Consider the following 24928-nt stretch of genomic DNA (forward strand, 5'->3'; position numbering starts at 1 on the left):
TACATCTGATAGAGACATCTAGCCGCAGATTCCTTAACTTAGAATAGATACCAAAGCCATACCCCAGAGGAGGCGGGTCCGCGAGTGAACCCCACCAAAGTTCTAAAGGAACACAGCCGTCAACAAGTTGACGAAACACAGTGGGGGCAGCAATGCCTCAGTGGCCAGTCCCAGACCAGAAGCTCTGCAAGGAGCAACAAACAGTGGGAGGCAAAGGATCACAAGCCGCCGAGAGACAGCATGAAAGCCCATCAGAGTTAACAGTGTAGAAAAGGAGCACAGAACCAGAAGGGCAGTGCGGAACGAGAAAGCCCAAAACCTCTGGAAAAGAAGGGCTTAGAGAGAGGACAAGACGGTATGACCGAGTCCACAGGAAAAGAAGGGCCCAGAGAGAGGACAAGACGATATGACAGAGTCCAAGCATATAGGGTGAATATGGCTAACAGTGGAAGAAGCACTTTGGAAGCGCACCAACGAGGACATCGGGGACAGCAGCGGGAGGGTGCTGACCATGCCCAGGAAGATCAAATCTCACTAGAGACAACAGACTTGACAGTGCGTAATCTCAGTTTCCAAAAGAGACATTGGAAAGGGCGGACATGAAAAACATAAAATAATGACTACAAAAAGCACATACGAGCAGCAGAAGTACATCAGGTATACCATGTGTACAGCCAGAACCACACCACATAAAAGGAAAGGCACAAAGAAGTGCCGGCGAGATTAGTCCAGATGCAAGAGAAGCCTCTCCAGTTACGTAACCTGTGAAAGGGATCCGTAAAGCCAACACACACAGAATGAAGGAATGCACCTACGAGAAGTCCATGGCAAGCCCACGGACACCGTAGCTAGAACCTAGTGTGCGTGACCCCTGGGTGCATGTAGACAACAGACAGAACAAACATCAGGAGAAGACTCAGCCATAAGGATGAGTGGCATAGAAGAAACAAGAGTGCACCATAGGTAGCAACAGCCATTTTGCGGCAGAACCGGACAGATAAAGTCCAGATATATAAGCAATACCAGCCACTCGGCAGGGAGGAGCCACAGTCCTACGCAAGGCAAACTGGAAGGGTGACCAGTGTAGGAGAGTAGGGTCTGCAATCCTATGATCACCCCAGATTTTTGCTTTTTGCTTCACTGGTTTACGACTTTCCCTGGCTGTGGGCCTGCTAATCAGACCCACAGCCTAGCTGTTCTCTCTCTAAATTGACACAGATGCACCTTAGGTGCATTTACCAATTGGTACTGGGCCACCTTATCAGTCCCTGTACAGTATACCTTAGGTATCCAGGGCATAGGTGTACCCAGGGCCTACCAGGGGCTGCAGCATGTATTATGCCACCCCTGGCTGGCCATCCAAATCTGACACAACTGGCTGCACGACAGCTGGGGCAAGGTGGTGTAATCACCCTTTGCTTTAGATATAGTATTCCTATATCTAACCCTAAAATGGACACATGTATTCCTATCAGTCACTCCTAGGGCAGGCCTTAACAATCCTGAAGGCAGAGTGCTTGGAATTATGTGAGATGGTGCTCTGGCATGAGCTGAGCCCGTCTGCAGAACCAAGTCCTAATAGCTGTTCCATGATAACGCGTACCATATACTCTTAAGTGCATTATAATCCTTGCGGTTATTTGCTATCTTTGGTATCGCTTTATCAAATCATGTCGAGTAAGGTGTCATACGAATTGGAATACTAACCCCTCGCCAATTCTGGCGACGGGGTTAGCATTCCACCCTTCTAGAGGGACACGACATGTATGTAACTGTGAACCCCGGTTAAAGCTAACTTGAGCCTCAGCATCACAAAATGGATGCTGCCACTATCCCAGACAGGGTTCTGTGTATCCCAGGTAGGCAGGGCTGAGAGGAAGGTGACTGCAAGTGGCACCCCGGTGCTCACTGTGCATATGCCGGCTTAAACCAGTTCCAGGGGCACACCAGCCCATGAGCTGGGAAAAGTCCGGACAAGGGAGAGGGGTGTAACCACCCCTCTCCTGGTCCCACCCATGGGCAGGACCTAGTCGCGTGCCAGCCCCTTTTTTTAGAATAAAGGTAGGAGCAGGCCCCCTTCCCAAATTAGATAATTCTGAATCTTGAACTACTTTCCACGAAAGGAACTCTTGACTTTTTCTGAAGACTCTCCCTTGTGGCTGAGGAGTAGCCACCCTTCACCCGCAGGCACCATCTAAGCATCGCCGTTTGCTGTAAGTCCATCCTCCGGATCAAGACTGCCCAGCTCGACAAGACCCGGATTCCCTGGCATCTCTGACCTCTACCTGCATCATCAACCCAGCTGAGATTCGTGGGTGTGACGAGACCTGAGGGACCGGCCATCTTCAAAACTGCACAACGCTTAACCAGCACGACCGCCGAGGGATCCTCGAGTGAGTGCTTTGGGGTTTGAGAAGCCCTAACCCTGAGCAGCTCCAGCACCGAAGTCCAGCCCCCCAGTATCCATGAGATCTGCGTGGGGCCCTTCTGCTCTTTGCTGCTCACCGCGTTGTCCGGTCACTTGCCTGCTGGCTAGTGGCCCTCCTGACGACGTACCACGACGATTTCACCGCTGTTCTGGTTGCTCCAGACCGGCCCTTGCTCCCTTCCAAAAGAGGAGCACCCCGGACCCTCCTGGTCCACTCCAGACGCCATCTTGACTCCACCGCGTGGGCTTGACTCTGCCAAGGTTTGTTGCCCCAATCCTGGGTCCAGCATCGCCGACAGCAGACACCTTCGTGGGACAGCTCGCACCTCCGGCCTAGTCACCGACAACGCCTCCTGGTCCGAGGGACAGCAGAGTCCAGCGTCGCCCACACACCTGGTCGAGGTGACTTCATCCGGTGCCATCCTGGTGCCCACACAATCACTGGCTAGTGATTAAGAACTGAGTCCCCTCTGCTTTCAGGTCGTCTCCATCACCGATCCAGGCTTGGATCACTCCGAACATCTTCACTGGTCGCCTGCCAGCAACTTCTTCTTTCAGGCTCCTTAGACTACAACGAGGATTCCAGACGTCTTTTGAACCCTATGCAGCCGCGCCCCCTGGGCTAGGTAACCTGAGCATTTCGGTTCTCCAACGTAGGTTCACTATCTAAGTGTCCAGATCCTTTTTCGTTTTTAGTCTATCTAGTCGGATTCGTCCGATAACAGTAACTTTGTAAATACTAGCCTCCACAGACTTTGTCCCGCATCCCGCGTGAGAGTGCACACTCTGCACCCGATCTCCCTAGGCCTCCTGCTCCTAACCTTAGGGTTCAGTAGTGTAGTCCTAGCGATCCTGAAGCCTCTGGATCTTGTTACTTACCTGCTAGTATTTCGCATTCCACTTTTAGTGTATATGGTTTTTCGTGCCCCTCGGGCATTTGTGTAAATTGTGCAACTTGAAGTATTTTCTTAAGAGTTTTGTATTGTGCTTAGCTCCCTGACTCATAAAGAGTTCAGGGTAGACTTGTTATAAATAAATATACTTTATTTTCATAACAACTTGTGTGGTGTCCTTTCACTTGGTGTTCAAGGGGTATATGTGATGGTATAACAGCTGGCTTAACACGCCCTCTAGAGTTTAGCCTAAAGACTGCTCTTGTCCATGCTACTAGGATAGCTGGTCTATAAGGTTGACTTACAACCAATCATCAATAAGGGTCGTTTGGTATGATACACAGTGATCACTAGCATAGTGAGCACTATATATCAGGCCAACTTCTCACAACCAGTACATGAAGAACCAGTAAAAGCGTACATAGCGTAACAGGATTTGTACAGAGATGAGCACACAAGAACAAAGACGACAGACGTCCTAAGGAGAGCACCTCTACAGAGAGCAACAGCAGCATCCCGAAGCACAAGTTTGCCAAAGCTCCAGCTCGAATGGCAGCCAGGGAAGAGGAAAAACCCGTGCAGGGGAAGTACCCAGGAAAGCAAGGCACAAGGCAATGTACATGAGCGGCGCAAGTTATTAGGATGCCACCATGCAAGAACAAAGTACGAAAAGCACTACCCACCACAGAAGAGGAGGGGAGAACCAGGCATCAGAAAGCGTCAGCCCTCCGTAACAGCGAATACAGTGGGGAGCAACCACCGGATGCGCATACAACATAGGAGAAGTGCGCCATGGCAACCCTGCACGCTCTAGTACAGCGACAGGGCACTGACCAAGGCCGTCCACTGGTAGGACATCCGCAGCGGCAGAACTAGGCAGAACAAACAGAGAAGGAAGGGAGACTGAAAGGGCCCTCCTGGAAGAAACAAACAAGGCAGAAACCCAGAGTAAGTGAGCATCTACACTTGCAAAGGAGTGCAACGGAAGAACTGCAGACTCCAACGGATAGGCCATAGAGCGATGCCAACCGCATGAATGTGAAAAAGACCACAGTCAGATCCGCAGGGCAACGCCCTCAGAAAAAGACTCCACAGGAGCCTAGCAAGCCTTATGTGTAAGGGAGGCAGCTGCACAGTAGCAAACAAATAACCCACATAGGGTAAGCCTCAACCCAGCCAAGGGCCCCTCTTAGACAGAGGATCAACAGAACAGAAGTAGTAGTAGTAAAAACAAAGTTTATTTAGACAATAGTCTATAAACCAAACACAAGGCCATGGATCCACTTAGCAATAGAAAATGTTACATCATAATTCTTTTTAACATTCTATACACATTTAAAATCCTTAAAACATTAAATTAACATTTTCCATATTTTACATCTTAATATCTTAAAATTTCTCAACTTCCTTGGATGCCTCCGTTACAGCTTCTCTTGTTGCTTTTAAAAATTTCCCCAAAGCAATTGTGATATCTAAAAACGACATTTCTGTAAGGAGAACAACAGCCTCCGATCGTGTGTTCACCTTATACTTTAAAAATATTGGACGTAAAAACATTTTTCGCACTGTTAAAATCAATATACAGTCCAGTAGTATATGTAAAATATAATTCTTTACACCTAGGCCACATTTACAAATACCATCAGGTTGGATCAGGGCTACTTTTAGTTTACTATCAGTCTTCCATGGGTTTAATCCTACCCGAACCTTCATGATTTCGTACCTTAACCATTTATTGGGTAGTACATCCAAATATGGAAACCGGACCTCCTTTTCCCATTCATTCCTTACCCAGTTCACTGATTTTTTAGACTTCAGGTACTCTAGGTCTTGTGATCTGGAGCGTTCGTGCCCTCGGTCACTAAGCATTTTCTTTGTAAAGACTAAATCAAATGAAGGTTGTTCGAGGGTCAGCTTTAATTGGGTAGCTATTAGCTGAAGGGTTTTCCTCACTTCCCGTGCCCAATGTAAGCTGCTTGCTTGTATTTCCTTTCTACAACAAATTGACACCTTCTGTTCACCACCGGGCATCTGGCGGTTCCAAAATCTTAGTAAAGATATTTGTGCCTTTACCTCCCATGCCATCAAGCCTACCTCCAATCTAATGGCTTGCAACATGGAACCGTTAGGTAGGGACAACAACATTTTAATTATCTTTCCTTCCTCCCGGTCCCACCCCCCTTTACCACTCAGATAGAGCACTTCAGCACCGTAGAGAACTTGTGGGGGTATCATAGCTTCAAAAGCCTTTAGTAACGGTCTATGAGACATGTCACCATAGTCCTTATTACATTTTTTCAGTCCACAAACCGATGAGGACGCCTTTGAAGTTTGTGCCACCACGTGAGTTTTCCATTTTAATGTACTATCAAACCAAAGGCCTAGATATTTATATTCACTTACTACCTCTAATTTATCTGAACCTAAAAACCATGTTAAGTTTTTTACCCTCTTCCCAAAACCTAGGATCTTTGTTTTCTCCATATTCACCGTTAGAAACTTTTTATCACAATATGTTTTAAAAGCGTTTAATTTCCTTTGGAGGCCCATTTCGGTTTGGTCCACGATCACTAGGTCATCAGCATATAAAAGGCATGCAACTTTATTACTATTCATGCGTGGGCTCGCACTCTTATCAACTTCTAAAATCACGGGAAGATCAGCTAAGAAGATTGAAAAGAGCAAGGGTGCCAAGACGCACCCTTGTCTCAAGCCATTCTTTACCGGGATTTTCTGCGTTAATGAGCCCTTTGAGTCTCTAATGACCTGGGCCCAATTGTCACTATGTAATTCTTTTAGAATATTTAGTATACCCTCCGGCAATGAATAATTTTCTAGCACTTCCCAAAGGCTGCTTCTGTCTACTGAATCAAAGGCCGCTCGGAAATCCACGAAACAGCAGCATAATTTGCCGTTCTGTTCAATCGATTTCCTAGCTAAAGCCCACAGGGCAAAACAATGATCAATCGTGGAGTGGCCTTCTTTAAAACCACCCTGTTCCACCGGCACAATTGATCGAAGTTCCGCCCACTCTTTTAACTTACCAAGTATCATCTTAGCAAAAATCTTTTCTCCTATATCTAATAAGTTAATTAGCCTGTAATTCTTAGGGGCGTATACATCCCCTTTCTTGTGCAGTGGCCTTATTATTGCACCCTTCCAGTTTGCAGGAACTACCCCTTGCTCTAGTATTAAAATAAACATTTTTGAGAAGAATTCCGCCCACCAGAGCTGGTTTGAATTTAATATCAGGGCCGGCATATCATCCGGGCCCGCCGCTCTTGTTAAATTTAAAGACCTAATTATCCTAAGGACGTTTGTTATTGAGCAATCATGTTTGAGATCCTCTACTAGATCACCCCACAACTTTGGTACCAAATTATCAGACGACCTCCCTGGGGCATACAATTTCTGAATATACTCTGCCCATGCATCTTCCTCCACTACGCAGGTCATTGGGGCAATCAAATGTTCCCCAACTGACTGTATTAGCTTCCAGAATTGCCGTAGGTTCTTAGTTTCAATAGTTTCCAATAATTTGCCCCAAAAAACTTCTTTATGGATCCTTTTTTCATTGCGGATTAGCGGATTATATTCTCTCTTTATTTTTACTAGGTTTTCCGCCTTTACTCGTGTAAATTTTTTTCGTAGGCTACGCTCTTCCCTCCTAATTTCTCTTTTTTTCATTAAACAATCCTGGTTAAACCATGTACCTTTCTTACTTTGGGTATTTCCTTTCTTGTTCTGGTCATTTGCTGGGGGCCTTAGATCTATACTTATACTTTCCACTACTTGTTTTATTTTTTCCACAAACCAAAGTAGGTCTTGGCCCTTCAAACTGCCTAACTGAATCTTATGTTGCAGGCTTGCTAGCTTCTCAATTGATTTTTCAGATAACCTAGTGGTTATCCGCTTTGGATACTCTGTCTCTTGCCAGATAACCCTGTCGAAAACCATACGTTGTGCTATTCCCAATTCTAACTTTATTAAATTGTGATCACTACATTCCATGGGATTAATGCTAAAATCATTCACCAACTCGAAATTCCATGCTGGCATAAACACATAGTCTATTGGGCAATTATGTGCCCCATATATAAAAGTTTTCTTTGCCGGACGGTCTTGGACTAGCCTTCCATTTAGACAAAAGTCTTGGACTAGCCTTCCATTTAGACAAAAGAACAGAAGTAGCCGACCAGCTGCAATAAAGGGAAGCAAAAACGGCAACAATCCGACCAGACCACCTGGGTATTACAGCATGAACCCAGGGCTCAGAACAACACTGCACATGGAAGTAACAGAGCGTAAAAGGATGTCAAACACATGAAATCATGGCAGGCTAGACAGGAGGCGGTTGACTGCTGAGTCTGCATTACTGTCAAAAAGGGATACGCCATCAAACGGCAAATCCCGTAAACTCTCCCAGATATTTTCAGGGAAATCACCATTGCGCAGCCAAGCATGGCGACGCAGAGCGACAGACCTGACCATCGCCCGACCCACAGAGTCGGTAGAATCCATGGCCGATCTAATGGTAAACGGTGCCAGGTCCCGGCCATGATGAAGGAGACGAGCCAGGTCAGTACGAGGACCCTCGGGAAGAGAGGGAAGAAGACCTTCTACCGAGTCCCAAAGGGCAAAAGTAGCCCGTGCAAACACACAAGTTGTGTTCAAAGCACAGATGCCCGAACTAGTGGACGGAAAAATATGACGATGACAGGTCTCCAACCAACGACCCTGGTGGGAGGCAGTAACGGGAGAGGAGAGGAAGGCTGCGTGGCGAAAGCCACCTGGACGACCCGGGCCTGAGCCCTAGGATGAAGGGACAAGCAGACAGGGTCATCGGGAGCTGGACGATGCCGATGTGCAGTGGCCCGATTCACAGGGTCACCAGAGGAGGGCCGTGCCCATCTGTCAAGAAAGGTGTCAAATAATGACTCACCAAAAGGCAGCAAGGGCTCCCCCTCCACCTCACCCCGGTGGAGGATATGTAATAATGGATCAGAAGACAGAGACCGAGAGGGGTTGCAAGTTTAAAAGAGTGGCAGCCCGCAAACAGCCTTTGTAAATCCAGCACTAGCCTTTGCAGGCATTCTAGGAGGTGATAACCGATCATCTGTAGGGGATGGTTGAAGGCTAATTCGTCCAATGGAAAAGAGAGACACCGAAGGCAGATGAATAGGGGGCAGAGGAGCCAAAGGGCAAGGAGACACCCCTGGGTGAGCTGGATCTGCGTCCTCCTCAAACAGAGGAACAATAGGGGCCGGGGCCAGCTCCGCCGTCGTATCGACGTCGACAATAAGCAGAGGCGACTCGGCCCTGTCTGGGACCGGCGTAGACTCACCCTCCACTGAGATATGTGGAGAGGAAGGAGGTCGAGAAGGAGTCGAAACCCACTTTGCGGCCATCGCCAATGACGGCGCAGGAAGCCGCAAAGCGCTATGCGGAGACATGGCAGATAGGCTCAACGTCTGACTGGGATGCCCGTCCGGGCCTTGTCCCGACATTGCTTCACTCTGGGACCCGAAGGCGCCCCAGGGAGAGGAGGTGACCCAAAAATGGATTGCAGAGCCTTGAAATAGGCTTCCATTTGGGTTTGAGTCGACCCATCACCCGGAAAGGATGGGTATTAGGGGGTCGGTGACCGGCAAAGGCCGGGAGCCGTGAGCCCCGCTGTCACCGTGAAGTGAGGCCGTTGACCTCCGTGACTTGTGCTTCCGCTTACCTGCGTGAGGCGAATGACGTCTGCGAGAATGACTCCGCGACCGGACTCGAACAGTAGCCCCAGCCCGAGATGGAGAGCGGTGCGGAGGCGCAGAGCGGGACATCCGGGCAGCCAATAGCTTCATCCAGCGCTCCCGCAGGGACTTCAGCCTTATCTGCTGACAGGCGTCGCACTCCTCAGAGTCGGGGTGCGCTTCTAAGCACCACATGCAGATCACGTGCGGATTGGTCGCTGACATCTGCCGCGTGCACGTCTCACACGCCTTAAAGCCCAAAGGCATCACACTGTTCCTGGACGCCTGAAGGAGTCCAGAAGGTCTGGGCAACAGGCCAGGCCAAAGGAACCACTTACTCCTGGATCTGCATCGGGATGCGGAAAAGAAGGAAACTAACGCCAGCGAGCCGGGAGGGACTTATATGGTTTCGCTGACATCTCTGCGGACGACGTCCGGGCCGAGCCATACGTTGTCGTCCCCCGGCGTGCAGAGGTGCTGCTGCAGAAAATGTCCGGATCCAGGCTGACGCCTAGGGATATTCTAAGTTAAGGAATCTGCGGCTGGATGTCTCTATCAGATAATGTCTTTTAGCCATGTTGTATAGCACAGCTGCTATGCAGCATGACCAAGTCCTTGAAAAGAGCGCTATGATGTAGCTGGGTTCTGAAAGCAGATGTACTGTATTAGGTACCTGAATAACACAAAGGCTGAGTAGATATTGCACATGAGTAGTCAGGTTAGCATTAGGGCATTATAGTTCTCACCAGGCGTTTCCAACTTAGATCTCTTTGGGTGGGTCCTAGCAGGCTACCATGTAGAAAAGAATCGAGACATATACACTTTTTGAGCACTGCTGACTGAGTTCTACAGAACATTTCAAGTTGTAAACAGTCAAGTACTGTTTCTGACTGCCTATTCTTTGCTCAAAAAAGGTTTGTGCTAGATTGTCTACGAAGGGTGAAGCCTGAAAAATGGATATGCATTGGCTATGAGCTCCGACGTGTGTCGGTCACTGCGTGTATACCGGAGTGTGCATAGGACTGAAGTATGTACATATATCACATCTCAGTGCGTATGCCTGTTCTCTAGTGACATTGGAAATCATTGGCTCAGATTAGCATACAGATGTGCAGCACTTTGCTAATAAACCCAATGTGTTTGGCGCCCCCCCACCCGAACGACCAAAACACAATCGATAACTTTAGGCAATTGTGTGTTATGCCAAGTAGACACCTTGGCACATTAGCATGCTCTGAAGACCACAAGACAGCAAGTGCTGAGTGCTCTGAATGAATACCGGCTTAAAAAATGGGCACATGAACAGGGAGAGTGCACCTTTCCACAGCCTGCCCCCGCTCACTGCGAGGGGAGCAGACAGACAGAAAATGCAAGTAAACTAAATACTATAGTGTTTGGTGATAAAAATTAGTTGTATTTATACCTGCAGCACTGTGGGCTCACTGAGTTGGGGTATAAAAGGGAAGGAGTGGTATTTTCACTTTTAAGTTAAACAATTCGTCCACCTCTGTACATAACTCCACTTAACACTAAAATATTAAGTCAAACAGCGCTGTGTTCGAGAGACAATTTGTCATCATTGATTTCTGCGACCGAAACACAAGGTGAGAGACAGGTTAGGTTGTCATCATGGCGCTGCAGCCTCTTAAAGGGCTATTCATTATTGCTGCACCCGGCCCACTCCGTATCGCAGTGGCCGACCAAACAGAAATTTCAATTATTCTCAGCATTTATTGGCTGGGGGCGAGGGTCACCAACTAAAATTTCTGTACCCCGGGACAAGCTCTGCACTTATTATTTAGTGTGAAAATGAAAACTATCTCAAAGTGAAATGGACAGGTACTGTCAAATAAATCTGTCACATACTGTTAATACAGATGTTGTTTAAGGACTGGATCGTGAACTTGTAAACGGAAAGACCTGGTTTAGAAACCCGGCACCCTGCTTGCCCGTGATGTGCGCTCTTGGGCAGACTGCGCATGACTATTGATGGAACGTAAAAGTTTAAAGAGGATTTCCTCTATCAATTCTCTTCGATAAATGCAATTCATGATACTAATATTAATAAATCTGCAAAATAAATAATGATGAGAAACGTAAGATTTTTTGCTGCATCGTAAAAGCTTGCAGAAGTGTTCTGTAAACTTGAAAGAAGTGAAAAGAAATAATTAAATAGAGAGAAAGCAATTGACTTATGGAATGTATAACCTCGAAAATGTGTTGCCGATTACCTTATGTGATAAGTGAAACGAATGCTTACATAGTGAAACGCTCGAAGACGATTAAAATGCTTAGTTATGCTTAGTTTAAAGATGTTTAACAATAATACAGTAATAAGATTTTCTGTTTTATCCTAGTGGTATGCAAAAATAAATGTGAAATAACAAGAGTAGCGCATAATTATCTACTTGAAGAATAAAAATGTGCGATTATTTTATAGTAGTACCTAATATTGACGTATGGGGAAAACTGTAATTAATTAATTTACTAAAAATACTAAATTATTCACATTCACGTGTGTTTTATGTTAATTATAACGGGATAATGATTAACAAGTTTCGTGTAGGCCTCTAATGCTTCATTACCTCATTTACCATGACCAGATACGAACGCCTACTGCAGAATCAATGTAATTGATTATTTAAATAGTTCACATAGATTCAAATACATGGCAAATCTGCCGCATGGCGCTGGATATCGCTATATATGCACATTTTTATAAGCATGTTCACAGCACAATAGGCAGCACAATAGCTCACACAGTAGGATTTCAATCCTACAGACTAGACACTGCCCCTGCTTTTAAACAAAACAGAGGACAGCGCGCCCTATTCTTACAATGTGATAAGGCACTAGCATCAAACAGGCTGTACAGTGTGCATGGCATTTATGTGTCGTGTAGTGTGCATGGTACTGCATGTGTCTAAGTGGTACTTGGTACATTTATGTCTGACACCTCACTATGTATTTAGCACATGATACTTACCACCAGTACAGGCGATATTTATGGAATGCATGTTGTGAGCACCATATATCAACCACCAGTACTAGCGATATCTGTGGAATGATTTCCTCAACTGTTGTATCTTGTTATGTTGTGTTCCTTTACAGGTATTCTACATTTTAAGAGGAACTACACACCGTCAATCCTCGTTGCATAAAAAGCACTCCTTAGCGTGAGTGTTAAAAATGCTTCTCACGTGGTAATTTTTTACCACTCACATTCTTCACAGCACCAACTTTATTTAGAGAGGTCCTGAAGACAGCCCGAATAATTCGGAGGATAATAAATAGCTACACATAGTACTTGCAGCCACTTTATCCGCTCTTTTCTTTTTAACCATACCCCAGATCACCACGAATAAAGTAACGGGTAGAAATCTGGAGGTATTTTTAGATATTTCACTCACTTTATCACACTCACTTACACCTCAGGGTGTCGTAGCACAGCTGGGTAGCATTCGGCTACCCGGCTGGGACCCGATGATGAAGCATGACCCCAACCAGGTTGGTGTGTGAGGGTTTTCTTAACAAACCTCTGAGGTACCAGACATTTCTGACCGTCTTATTTGGTTACATTATAAATTACAGGGACAAGGACGGCCGTCCTAGTGTCCTAGCTCTCCATTTTGGTTTTGAAGAATTTGTTTTTCTTGACCATTCAAATTCAGGCAAAGATAAATAATATACATGAGTAATTTCCTTGTATTCGAGTCATTGTTAGTGTGAAATTTCTTGTCGTAAGATTTACTGAACAACATGTATTGGAAGTTGTTTATTTTTAGTTTGCAGTTGGCATTTTCTTATTCCAGGTCCTCGTAAGATTTTGCCACATGTTCTCTTGATATCCAAGTCCCTATTAGCTCACATTAAAGATCTTTTTTTAATTTAAAGATCTTTATTCTTCATATAGCACAGTACGCATTACATAACTCACAGTTTCTCGCACAACTGGTCAAAACAGCACTGTCGAGCGACATAGAGTAAACCTGGTGGACACAGCCGTTTAGCCGGTATCCCGGGTGCCCGGCGGCGTACAGTACTACAGATATACAAAGTCAATAGCGGCTAGTCATAACATTGCAGGTGTATAGTTAGTTCGGTATGTGGTTGAGTTCTCATGTCGCTTCCAACATACACTTGAATTGGCAGTGCCTGCGAGTCGCACATCAATGGTCTCATCTTCATGTGTACCCGAAATCTTGTGTGTATAAAATAGCAATAAACTAACTACCCCAACCAACCACCGCCCTCCCCCAAGTGCCAGCAACCATGTGTCTAATGATGTGCCTAAGATGTACAACCTGTCAGTACGTACCCAGCTACCCACGAAACACTACTGTGGTGACCCTAATCCAGGTCCTATGCGAACTGGGAGCGGCGCTGCCTAAGCTATCGTCGGGTTACCCTTGCCCCCACCCAAGACCTCACATCTACTGTTCATCCTGACCCTCTTGGGATTCTGGGGGGGTCCAGTGCCCCGGCACTATCCAGATTTTCCACCTCGCTTTGTTGTATGTATGCTTGATATGAACCCCAGAAATTTTTTGGCCTGCTCCTGGGTGGCAGTAGCTCGCTGTAGTGTTCGGACTGCGTGCAACAGTAAAGTAAGTCGCCAGCCCATCTCTTCTTGGTGGGAAGCGGGCCCCGCATCCAGCATATGGATACCACTCTTCTAGCTATCAGTAGGGCCATATCTACGAGCCGTGGCTGGGATAACGGAAGTGGCTTTGAAAAGCCCAGAAGCGCCAGGTCTTGTCTAACAGTCAGCTCTGAGCCCAAAATCGTACTGAGTTCTGAGAAGACCTCCACCCAGAATTTCTGAATTCCCGGACAGTACCATGCCATGTGGATAAAATCTGCGACCTGCGCGTGGCACCTCTCACACTCCGCTGTCTGCCTAAGCCCGTATCGGTGCAGCCTCTCCGGGGTATAGTATACCCGTTGTAAAAACTTAAAGTGCACTAGCCTATGCCGTCCATTAAGGGAGAGTCTTCTTGTGCTGGAGCAGCAGTAGCGCCACATGTCATCATCAATTTGAAGCTGCAAATCTGTTTGCCATTCCTCCCTAGCTTTTGAGTGCTGGGGCTGCTGATGCGCAACCCCCAGTTTGTTTAGGGTGGAGACTAGTTTGCGGGGGGACGCGGAGTCAATCACATATGTGAGTTCAGGGACCTCCGGTGGCTCCGCCATCTCAGGGCCCAACGAGTCCTTTAACGCGCTCCGTAACCTGTGGAACTGGAAGCGCTGTAGAAGCGTAGCCTCCGGTTGCGTGGCAGAGAGCTGCTCCCAAGTCCCGGCAACCCCCTCGACGAACAGGTCTCCCATTTTAGTGGGTCCCAGTGCACGCAGTGCCTCCGTTACCCCTTTTTCCCTCAGTGGGCTCAACCAGAGTGCCCAGTCTATCTGCATCTGAGGCGAGTACAGTAAGCTGCAGTCTCGCACCGGGGTCAACGCGTGCCACGCATGGTTGGTAGATTTAAGTGAGTCTAGCTGACCAATAGCTCGATCTACCGGGAGGCAGACGGTGGCTGGAAGGGGAAGGGGCTCCGCAAACAAGCGTTCCAATGTCACATGTGGAATGCGCGGGTCCCCATGAATCCAAGAATGTAAATGAGCTGCCTGCGCAATGCGGTAGTATCTTTCCATGTCGGGCACTCCCAGACCCCCCATTTCATAAGGGAGCAATAGCGTTGCCCACTTAACTCTAGGCTGTTTATCCCCCCATGCCAGCCTGATGAGCACCTGCGTCAGCTGTTTAAAAAACGCCTTTGACAGTACCACCGGTATGTTGTTGAAGAGGAATAGGAACCTAGGCAGTATCACCATTTTCATGATGGCTATTCTGCCCATTTGGGACAGCGGGAGCTTACACTATGCGTCCACATCCTCAACCAGTTTTGCGTACGCTACTCCATAGTTTTCCCTGATTAGAATATCCGGATCAGTGTGAAGGTATATGCCTAGGTATCTAACTGAGTCGGTGGTCCATTTCAGGGGGTATTCCATTTCAAAGGGCTGAGTCGCAGGGGTCAGTGGGAAAGCGATTGATTTGTCCCAATTCACTCTGAGTCCCGAGAGGGCGCGAAATCGCACAACCTCCCGCAGAACGGCAGTAAGGTTCGTTTCCGGGTCGTGAACATAGAGGAGGGTATCATCAGCATATGTTGATATGCCAATTTTATACATTGGGAAACTGATACCTTCTAAGCTGTGGTATTCCCTAATTGCGCATGCCAGCGGTTCCGCCACTAGCGCATACAGAAGGGGCGAAAGAGGACATCCCTGTCTAGTACCTCTGCTTATGTCGAACGGGTTCGTAACCCTATCCCCCATCTTCAGCCTCGCCGTGGGCCGGTAGTACAGGGCTCCCAGCATCTGCAAGAACGGCTCCCCTAACCCTAGCCTCCTAAGGACTCTGAGCATGAAAGGCCATTCCACTGAGTCGAAGGCCTTTTCCATGTCCAGGAAAACCGTTAGGGCTGTGTTTTCCTGACGCACGTGCTGCATCGTCCCCAGCACCGTTCGGATATTATATGTCAGGTTCCTGTTGGGGACAAAGCCGGCCTGTTTGGGCGCTACCAAATCCGGTACCAGGAGAGCCAGTCGTGTGGCCAGAACTTTAGCAAATATTTTAGTGTCAACATTTATCAGGGATAGCGGCCTGTAGGAGCTGCATGACTCCGGAGGTTTCCCAGGTTTTAAAATGGTGATTAGTAGGGCTTCCCTCATGGACTGGGGCATACTACCTTCCTCGCATATATCATCAAATAGGGTGATCAGGTGCGGGACCAATTTATCCTTGAACAAATTGTAAAAGCCTACCGTCAGACCGTCCGCTCCCGGGGCACTACCAGAACGCATGCTCGCCAGTGCCTCCAGAATCTCATCCTCCTGTATTGGAGACATCAAGAATTCCCTGTCTGAATCTGGCAAAAACGGCATGGCAATGTGCTCTAGGTAGTCGTCAATCTCTTCCTCCACCCGCAGTGATCTGGATTTATACAGTTCTGCATAGTACTGCATAAACGTTTGGAGGATCTCCTCTTTGTCGGTAATTACCTCGCCCTCTGGCGTGAGTAGTTCGTCCACCACCAGAGGCCTCCTGGTACTACGCATCATTCTAGCCAACAGCGCACCCGGTCGCTCCCCTTCCCCGTAGGTACGCGCAGCAGCGTATTTGCCCATGTGTTGTACCTCCCTGTCGGCCAGGTCATGGTATTCAGTCAGCAGGAGTTTGATTTGAGTCTCAGCGGAGGTATCGGAGCCAGTCTGTAGGTGCCTCTCCAAAACGGACAGCCGAGTTTCAAGTTGTTTCAAATCCCGCCTTATAGATTTAAGCACACTCGAGTGTTTGGACATTGCCATACCCCTAATGTAGACCTTGAAGGCCTCCCACACCGTCTGGAAACTGTCAACGGACCCCAGGTTAGTTTCAAAAACGTATCAATGTCTTCCGCCAGTTCACCCGGAAACGCATCGTCCAGGAGGGATTAGGGGGGAAACCTCCAGGTAAAGGGGGGAATTGTTTTCTTTGGAAGCACTAGGTGGAGCAATACAGGGGAGTGATCAGAGAGGGTGCGGGGCAGCACCACACAGCTACTGATCCTATCTAGTAGGGCCTGAGACACTAGCCAGTAATCTATTCTTGTATGAATATTGTGGAAGGCAGAGTAGTGAGTGAAACCACCTTTCGTGGGGTGCTTACTCCTCCATACGTCCACCAGGTCCAGTTTAAGCATCTCCGCCACCATGTGCAGGGCCGAGGCCACCGGCCTCCGGGCTGGCCCCGCCGACCTGTCCAGGTCTGGGTCAAATACAAAATTGAAGTCCCCACCCCATATTATTCTAGAGGAAACATGTGTTCTGCAGAGCGCCGCTAGTGATGTGTAAAAGACAGGACTGTCATAGTTCGGCCCGTAAACATTGACCACTACCAAATCGTGTCCCCTGCCCACACACCTGGTAATGACGAGTCGACCCTCCGGGTCCGACACCAGTGGTACTAGTTTTAACTGAGAGGCGGGGTTGACCCATGTGAGCACCCCCCTGGAGTGTGTCGTGAACCCCGCAGCCACACTGTGTCCCCCCAACCCCCTGGCCTGTAGCATCCTGCTAGTGAGTGTTAGGTGGGTTTCCTGCAGAAGGGCGAGGTCGACACGGTGTCTGTGTAAGTAACTGAGTACCTTACGTAACTTACGGTGATCATTTAGCCCTCTCACATTCCACGTTAGCATTTTCAGTTCCTGCAAATTGCGCTGAGCAAACCCCTCATTAGCATTAGTCATCCTGGCAGTGATAACAATAGGGTGCAGACAGCTGTATCACTAAGCGCTACATTTTCCTTAAGCTTAACATCAGACAACACATTGCATGGCATTGATTTCGAAACCCCACAGTCAAAATAGCAAGTGCAATCCCCAACATTGTCCCTCCCCCGCCCACAGCCGACCTCCCCCAACCTGGCCTGGCAGTACCCAATCCCACCCAGCGACATCCAACTTATGGTGTTGTTACGCCCAATCCCCAAAATTCTGCCCATAAGAACAATTAGAGCCAAAAGCACTAGGGCAGAGATCACCATTAGTGGAACCAAACAGTACATCAGGGATAACTAGTGCAAACATGGCTCCCGCCACCAACACCCAAGTCAGAGTGTAACAACGGAAGGACTGTTCAAGGATCAAAAGGATATAGTGACCGGTAAGGGCCAAAACTCCCCCCCCCCTTCAGTCTCGCCCACAGCGTATCACAATACAACAAAGATCTGTAACGGCGCACAGCGGTGCAATCGACAGTACATAATCACGAGCTTAGTCCCCAACTCCACTCAGCCGTGGTCAAACACATATAAATTGGATTGATCTCACCCAGCGCCTGGCGTAGTCCAATCGCCGGTCACAGCAATCGCAAGGCAGCCAATCAACTTGTCACCAAGGCACTGCCTCGAGGCAGTAGTGCCGCCATCACGACACCACATTGAGTCTGGAACGATCATACACTCTCCAAGGACAGAAGCACGTGGTGCGCTATTCTTGTTCGTCCAGACGGCTGCTGTCCTCGTGCTCTTCAGACTGTCGGTTGGGGCTCTTCCTCTGTTCTTTGGACCACTCCTTCAGCGACTTTTGCAACTCCTTGGGGTCCGTAAAAAAGTGCGAGTGCCCACGTCTGTTGACTCGCAGCCTCGCCGGGTATAACATCGCGTAGTCTAGGCCCATCTCTCGCAGCTGCTTTTTATACGGAGCGAAGTGCCGCCTTTCCTCCTGCACCTTTGCCGTGAAATCTGGATACAGGGAAACTTCCATACCCTCGTACTGGATTCTCCCCTTGTCTCTAGCCACACGTAGAGCAGTGTCGCGGTCCCTGTAATTGAGGAGCTTGGCAATTATCGGCCTGGGGGTAGCTCCAGGACGCGGCTGCGGCCCGAGAGTGCGGTGGGCCCTTTCCACTATAAACATTGGAGAGAAAACGTCATCGCCCAGGAGGGAGACCAGAAGTTTTTCCACGAAGAGCTCCATCTTGCCTGTCTGGGTCGTCTCCGCAACCCCGGTAATACGGATGTTGGACCGCCTCGATCTGGCTTCTAAGTCCTCCGACTTGTCCTGGATGACCTGAAGGAGTCTGGAAAATTGCTTGCTGTCCTTGTCCCACTCAGTCTGGGCCTCCTCAACCTCCGTGAGGCGCCTCTCCGACATGTCGAGACGTTCCGCATTTTTATCCACCCTTTCCGACATGCGGTCCATTCGGTAAGTGAGAGCGTCGATTTTCGTGCCAATGGACGACATGCTTTCCTGCAAACCTTTCTCCATGGACACAAGCATTTCTTTAATGTCAGTGTACATTGTGTTGTCCGCGCCCCTGCTTCTAGGGGAAACGTCCGGTGCCGGCTCCTCCGGGGCCTTCGCTTTGCGCTGGTCAAACGCCCGTTTGGTCTGGGTTCTATCGTTCTTGCCCATAGTGCGCGGCGAAGTCCGGGAGCAGCCCGCAGCTGTGTATAGTCTCTGATGCGCAGGCAGTAGTGAGAGTCAGCCTCGGTGGCCCAGTCCTGCGCTCACTCACAGGTCCTGTGACGCTATGTCCTCCGGAGCTTGCAAGCGCTAACCTCAGGGATCGCCGCAGCGTGGGATTCCCAATCAGTGAGCAGCGCAGCCATCTACCTCCCGGTGATGGCGCAGGCCCACAGTCGGCGTCAACAGCACAGTCCAGGGCCAAGAACTTCAACGCAGATCCACAGTCCCAACAAGGTATGGCGTCAGCAGCGCTGCAATCCGTGTCCCCAAAACGCAGGGAGGCGCTGACCCACGTGCATCAGGGACCCCAACTTGTCACACAATACCCGGCGCCGCACTCCAATCACCCAGGCAGTCTTCCCCAGTTCCATGTTGCGAGTCACCTGGCCCCAGAACAAAGCAATGAAAAAAGAAGTAAATAGCTGTTATGTACACAACATCCGGGGGAATGGTTCAGAATAGTAAAAGGTCAGTTTGGTGAGTAGCAGAAGTGTATCTGTGAGGGTAGCAATTATCAAAAAATCAAACAAATAACAGCATAAGGTTGTATTTCTATGGAGCTAAACACCATGTAAATGATAAGCTCTAAGCACTTAAAAATATGTCCGAAAGGGGACAGGTTACGTTTAGCAAAATCAGTAGCTTACGGTTTAGGAGTTTATTAACTCAGTAGTATTGGACAGAATCTCTGGCCCAGACCAGACTCCTCAGGCCTCTGAGGGCCTAAGAGGGCCCGCCCTTTGCCTGGGCCTAGCCTGGCCCTCCCGCGCGCTCCCGCGACGCGGGTAGTTGCGCCGATTTTTAAGCGCCTCCTGGCGCCTTGTCCCGGGATGCGGCTTCCGGCCGCAAGGTCTGTTGGTGCTTGAGCCCAGAGTCTCACCCCCGCTCGGCGGCCGCACTAATGATGTAAAGGGCGGTGACGGGGGTGAGCAACAGCGCCAGCACCAAGAAACAGGTCCGTGGGAAAATTATGTTCACGGCAAGGTACAGGTCACCGGATCCTCCAAAAGGCAAAGAGTCCTTGGAATATCCATGGCTCCATGTGTGAACAGTGACAGTGGACAACTATGTTTCTATTGTTCATGTATGAAAATCCATAAATAAAGTTTTACATTTTATTTTAAAAACTTCCTCAAATGTACAGGCAATGAAACACAAACTCTGGGCTCAGTCGGTGCTGGAGACAACGTCAACTTTATCTCAGAGTCTTCAGATATCAGATTGGGTCTAGCGCTGGTGGCATCAACTTCAGGACTGACGTCTGAGGTCGTATACCTAAGACCCCCATGGGGCCAGAGCCATCAGCAAAGAACCTGGTGGGACCACATCTGAGCATGCGGGGCCTGAAGGCTCACTGGAGGGGTTGGACACCTCAAATATGCAGCGCATGGCCTTGTAAAATTCCTTCATTTTAGTAGGGGTCACTCTGGCTCCTGGAAATAGAGGTGCAGAGTCAAAACTGGCACATGGTCTGCAGAACCATCCCTAGAGTGTCGATGCTCATTACCGGTCTCATCAATGGATGGCAGATGAGGTGAAGTCATAGTCCATTTGGAGTCTTTTTAAGCCCCTTCCCCGAGTGACCTGAGGACCTAGAGTACGAAAAAGAGGACTTGGGGCTCCTAGAGTGGTCGCAAAACCTTCTCTCCTTCGAACAGGACCGGGATCTCCATGGAGTCACACTCAACGACAAGAATCAACAAGAATCTTCAAAAGATCGCTCCCGCAAGGCCGTCAGCGCCATGGCCCAGCAATCCGAGCAAGACTTTGTATCATGGTTGCACTCGACGCACCACAAGCAGATCAGGTGGGGGTCGGTTACTGACATGGGGCAGTAATAGGCACCACATAGCTTGAAACCTGTATGTCTGGATGATACCCTCGACACAGAAGAAAACTTTTTTTGTGGAAAAAAGCCTTTCACAAAGAGAGAGAGGGTAGTTCTTCTCAGATCAGTGCTTAACTGGTGCGGAAAGAAAAGAACTGACGTCCATGCGCCTGCGTGGCACATATATATTTGACTGCGACATCATGGCCAATGACGACGTCACGCAGAGCCGAACAGAGCCACCAGACGGCAAGCAGGGGTACTTGCTCATGCAAAAGTTTTCAGAGCAAGCCTGAAGCCTGGGAAATTGAAAGGTAAGGAATCTGCAGTAGAAGTCTCCATAAGATATGTTTTTATTATTTGATTAAGTTGTAAACTATAAGCTTTCTCTGATATGTATTTTCATATTTCAAATGAGATGTTGGGCAAGCAGGACCACGGCGGTGTAACCATTCGCATAATCAGTGTTGTGTATACATTGGGTTCATATCATGAACTGCAGGTTCCAACAAGTTACTTACAATGACAGCTCACAATGACAATCAGATACTGCATATGTTACCAATTCCATCCCAGCAGATCTCTCAACTATTTCTCCCTCCAATGTATGCCTGCTCAGGACCATGAACTGTAAACAAAATATCTCAGAGTGGGTAACATGGTGATGTAACCAGCTAAGCGGACTATGATCAAAAGACTAGCGGAGTAGCTAAAAGCAGCCAGCTTACTGTAAACAAACTGCATGCCACTCTCTCACACCTCTTCATTCATTGCACTGCTAAGCGCTGTCTTCTATTACACGGTAATTGCATATCACTGATCATTGCGCACAACATGGAAAGACTTTCAACATAGGTTCAAAACAAGGATATCATATTTTGAAGCACACACCCTACATGGCGTAGTGTACTTCCCATGTAGGCAAGTGCTTCAGCACCCCACATAGGGGTATTACGAGTTAAATAAATGTTGAAATACAAACATATATTCAACTGAACACCCTTCACCACATTGATCTTTCACAGGCTGCTACAATCCATTCACCAGACGAAGACAACAGTCACACAGATAAAAATACAGAACATACTATGCATAGCTTCATTTTACAAATATCATACACCAAATGGGTAAGTGTGAAGCATTTTGTTGTTATAGTTATAGATTGTTTATTTCCAAACATACAATTTCACAATATATAATCATTCAAACAGACAAATTAATCTCCCAATAGATTTGTAGTTCAAGAATAAGAATATTTGAAGCAAAATTAGCACATTGACCTTGCTTGCATTAAAAAGTACCAGTATACAATATGTAATTCGTAGAACCAAACCTTTAGTTTAAGTGGATCCATATCTTTTGTCATTTCTTGCTTTCTCATTTCAGCAATCGTCTTTGGTCCACCTCGATCTACTTTAGATGAAAAACCTTGAGTGGACAGCAAATCCACAAAATCATTTTCTTTGACTTTCGGCTTTGGTCCTGAGAAGAGGTAAAATAATCAATCTAAATAACTATGATTTTCAAAGCACAAATGTATACGATTTGCAATTGTTTCCAAATCTTTGGAGAAGGAAAGTAAATCACAGCTTTAAGTAAAAGAAAACAACTGATCAAACACAGAGTTCCATTCTCCAGAATGAACAGAAATCAACCAAAGGAGGGATATACGTAGAACGGGTAAATCTTGATGACTGAATGCCTATGAAATTGTATGTTTGATATGCATACAAAATACCAGAATGACCAGGTTACTTGCCTTCAGTAATAATCTTTTTGGTGGATACACTATCTACCGGTACAGAAGGCCTATGTGCCCTCCTCTTCTGCTCATACCTCCAGTGAGAGGGGTAGGTTCTGCACTCGAATTGTCAGTGCCTCCATCTTCATACCTGAAGATTGAGTGGGGAAACTGGAGTTCATTCGATCTGCCTGCTGAGGCGGTGGATGTTATTTTGTCATCTTGTTGCCTTGTACGACATAAAAGTATTGGTCCTGGTTTTTTTTTGCGGGGGAGTTTCAGGTCATGTTTGTCTTCTGAGTTGTGTTTTGCACTTTTCTTAGACTGGCTAGGCTTTACTGTGGGCATAAAAAGCTCTTTGCTGGCTCTCCGGCTTTTTTTTATTTACCAAATTTGCTATCATTGTTTAAGTCTCCTATAGTTATGTGTTTTACAAATGAATTTAACTCACTTGTTCCTGTGTCGTCTTTTGTTATGCCTTAGCCTTGGAACGCAACTTGGTAATCTTTTTCTTTATAGTAACATATGAGTGATGCCCTTCAAGAACGCATTTACAACGGGGGACTTGAACAAAGAGGGCAGATCAGGCAGCCTTAAGAAGGTGAAAATGGCAGAGAGGTAGTCCTTAATAGTGCCCAGAGCAGAGCCCTGCTGGGCAAGAGAAAGAAGGAAGAGGAGAACCTCAGAAAGGGGGGCAGAGAGTCGATCGACAGCCATTGCTGTGCACCATGCCACAAATTTGTTCCACCTGCAGGTGTATACCAATTTTGTGGAGGGTCGCCTGGCTGCCAGAATTACATCGCAGACTTCAGGAGGCAAGTCAAATGGCCTCAACTGTTGCCGCTCAATCTCCACGCATGGAGGTGGAGACTGGACAGGTTCGGGTGGAGGACCATCCCCTGCTGCTGCAACAGAAGGTCCTCCTGAAGAGGCAGACCAATTGGGGGATCAACTGACATGCTGAGTAGCTCGGGACACCAGTATCTTTGTGCCCAGTCCGGAGCCACAAGGATGACTTGGGCCCGGTCGTGCCTGATCTTTTTCAGCACTCTGGGCAGAAGTGGTATAGGCGGAAAGGCGTAAACAGACCGCAACTCCACTCGCGACAAAAAGCGTCTCTGAGCGAGTGCCGCCTTGGAAATTCCAACATGCAGAACTGATGACATTGCGCGTTCTCTTCTGTGGCGAATAGATCTAACCAAGGCTCTCCCACAGCTGTAAGAGACCTTGCGCCACGTCAGAGTTCAGACGCCATTCGTGATCCATCATGCACCGACGGCCGAGTTTGTCCGCCCTGGCGCTCAGGGAACCTGCCAGGTGTTGAACCACCAGGGTCATGCCCTGATGTTCCAGCCACTGCCAGAGGCGCAGAGCCTCCTGGCATAGGGTCCATGACCCCACCCCGCCCTGTTTGTTGGAGTACCACATGGCGGTGGTGTTGTCCGTGAACACCTGCACTACACTCCCCCGGACAGAGGGTAGGAATGCCTTCAGTGCAAGCCGGATCGCCCGCAGCGCCAGAAGGTTGATGTGGAGCCGGTACTCCGCCGGAGACCAGAGTCCTCTGATCTCCGCCTCTCCCATGTGGCCCCTTCAGCCCAGGAGGGACGCATCAGTCACAACTACGTGCTCCGGTTGAGGAAGGGAGAGGGATCTGCCGCTGACCCAATCGCGGTCCGTGAGCCACCCCCGCAACTGTCTCGCAGTGCCCTCCGAGATCCGGACAGGTTGCCCTGATGCTGGGCCCACTTAAACTTCAGAGCCCGCATCCGCCACCTGGCGTGATGCACCAGAAGGATGCAGGAGGCCATCAGCCCCAGAAGCTGCAGCGTCAACCTGACCGAGACTCGGGATAACGGCTGAAAGATCGGAATCAGAGCCTGAATATCCCGAACCCGCTGTTCGGGAGGTTAAACCCGAAACTGCGCCGAATCCAAAACCGCTCCGATGAAGAGGAGCCTTTGAGAGGGACACAGGTGTGACTTCGGCACATTGATGGAGAACCCCAGCAAGTGCAGGATCGGCCGTAGTCTGAAGGTGACTGACGACTGTGAGAAGTTGGCCTGATATATGATGTTCACTAGTTCTAGTGACCACCTTGTATCAGTCCAAACAACCCTTATGGTGATTGGTTGTAAGTCAACCTTATAGACCAGCTATCCTAATGGTAGCCTGGACAAAGCAGTCTTAGGCTAAACTCTTTTGGCATGTGAAGCCAGCTGTTTTACCACATATAACCCCTTGAATACCAAGTGAAAGGACACCACACAGGTTGTTATGAAAATAAACA

At 48.2% G+C, this 24928-nt stretch overlaps 1 protein-coding gene across 4 annotated transcripts in view; it reads right to left on the minus strand.

The window, feature by feature from the left end:
- The window catches only part of GAK (cyclin G associated kinase), a 1908861-nt gene that overhangs the window by 31466 nt on the left and 1852467 nt on the right, over positions 1 to 24928 (minus strand). For all 4 annotated transcript variants that reach the window (XM_086961822.1, XM_086961820.1, XM_086961821.1 and 1 more), the window contains one exon: positions 22231 to 22379. In XM_086961822.1, the coding sequence (XP_086817948.1) occupies positions 22231 to 22379 (149 nt within the window). The remainder of the gene's footprint in view (positions 1 to 22230; positions 22380 to 24928) is intronic.

The sequence above is a fragment of the Lissotriton vulgaris genome, chromosome 3_1 (genome assembly GCF_964263255.1).
Source record: "Lissotriton vulgaris chromosome 3_1, aLisVul1.2, whole genome shotgun sequence".
NCBI classification, from domain to species: domain Eukaryota; kingdom Metazoa; phylum Chordata; class Amphibia; order Caudata; family Salamandridae; genus Lissotriton; species Lissotriton vulgaris.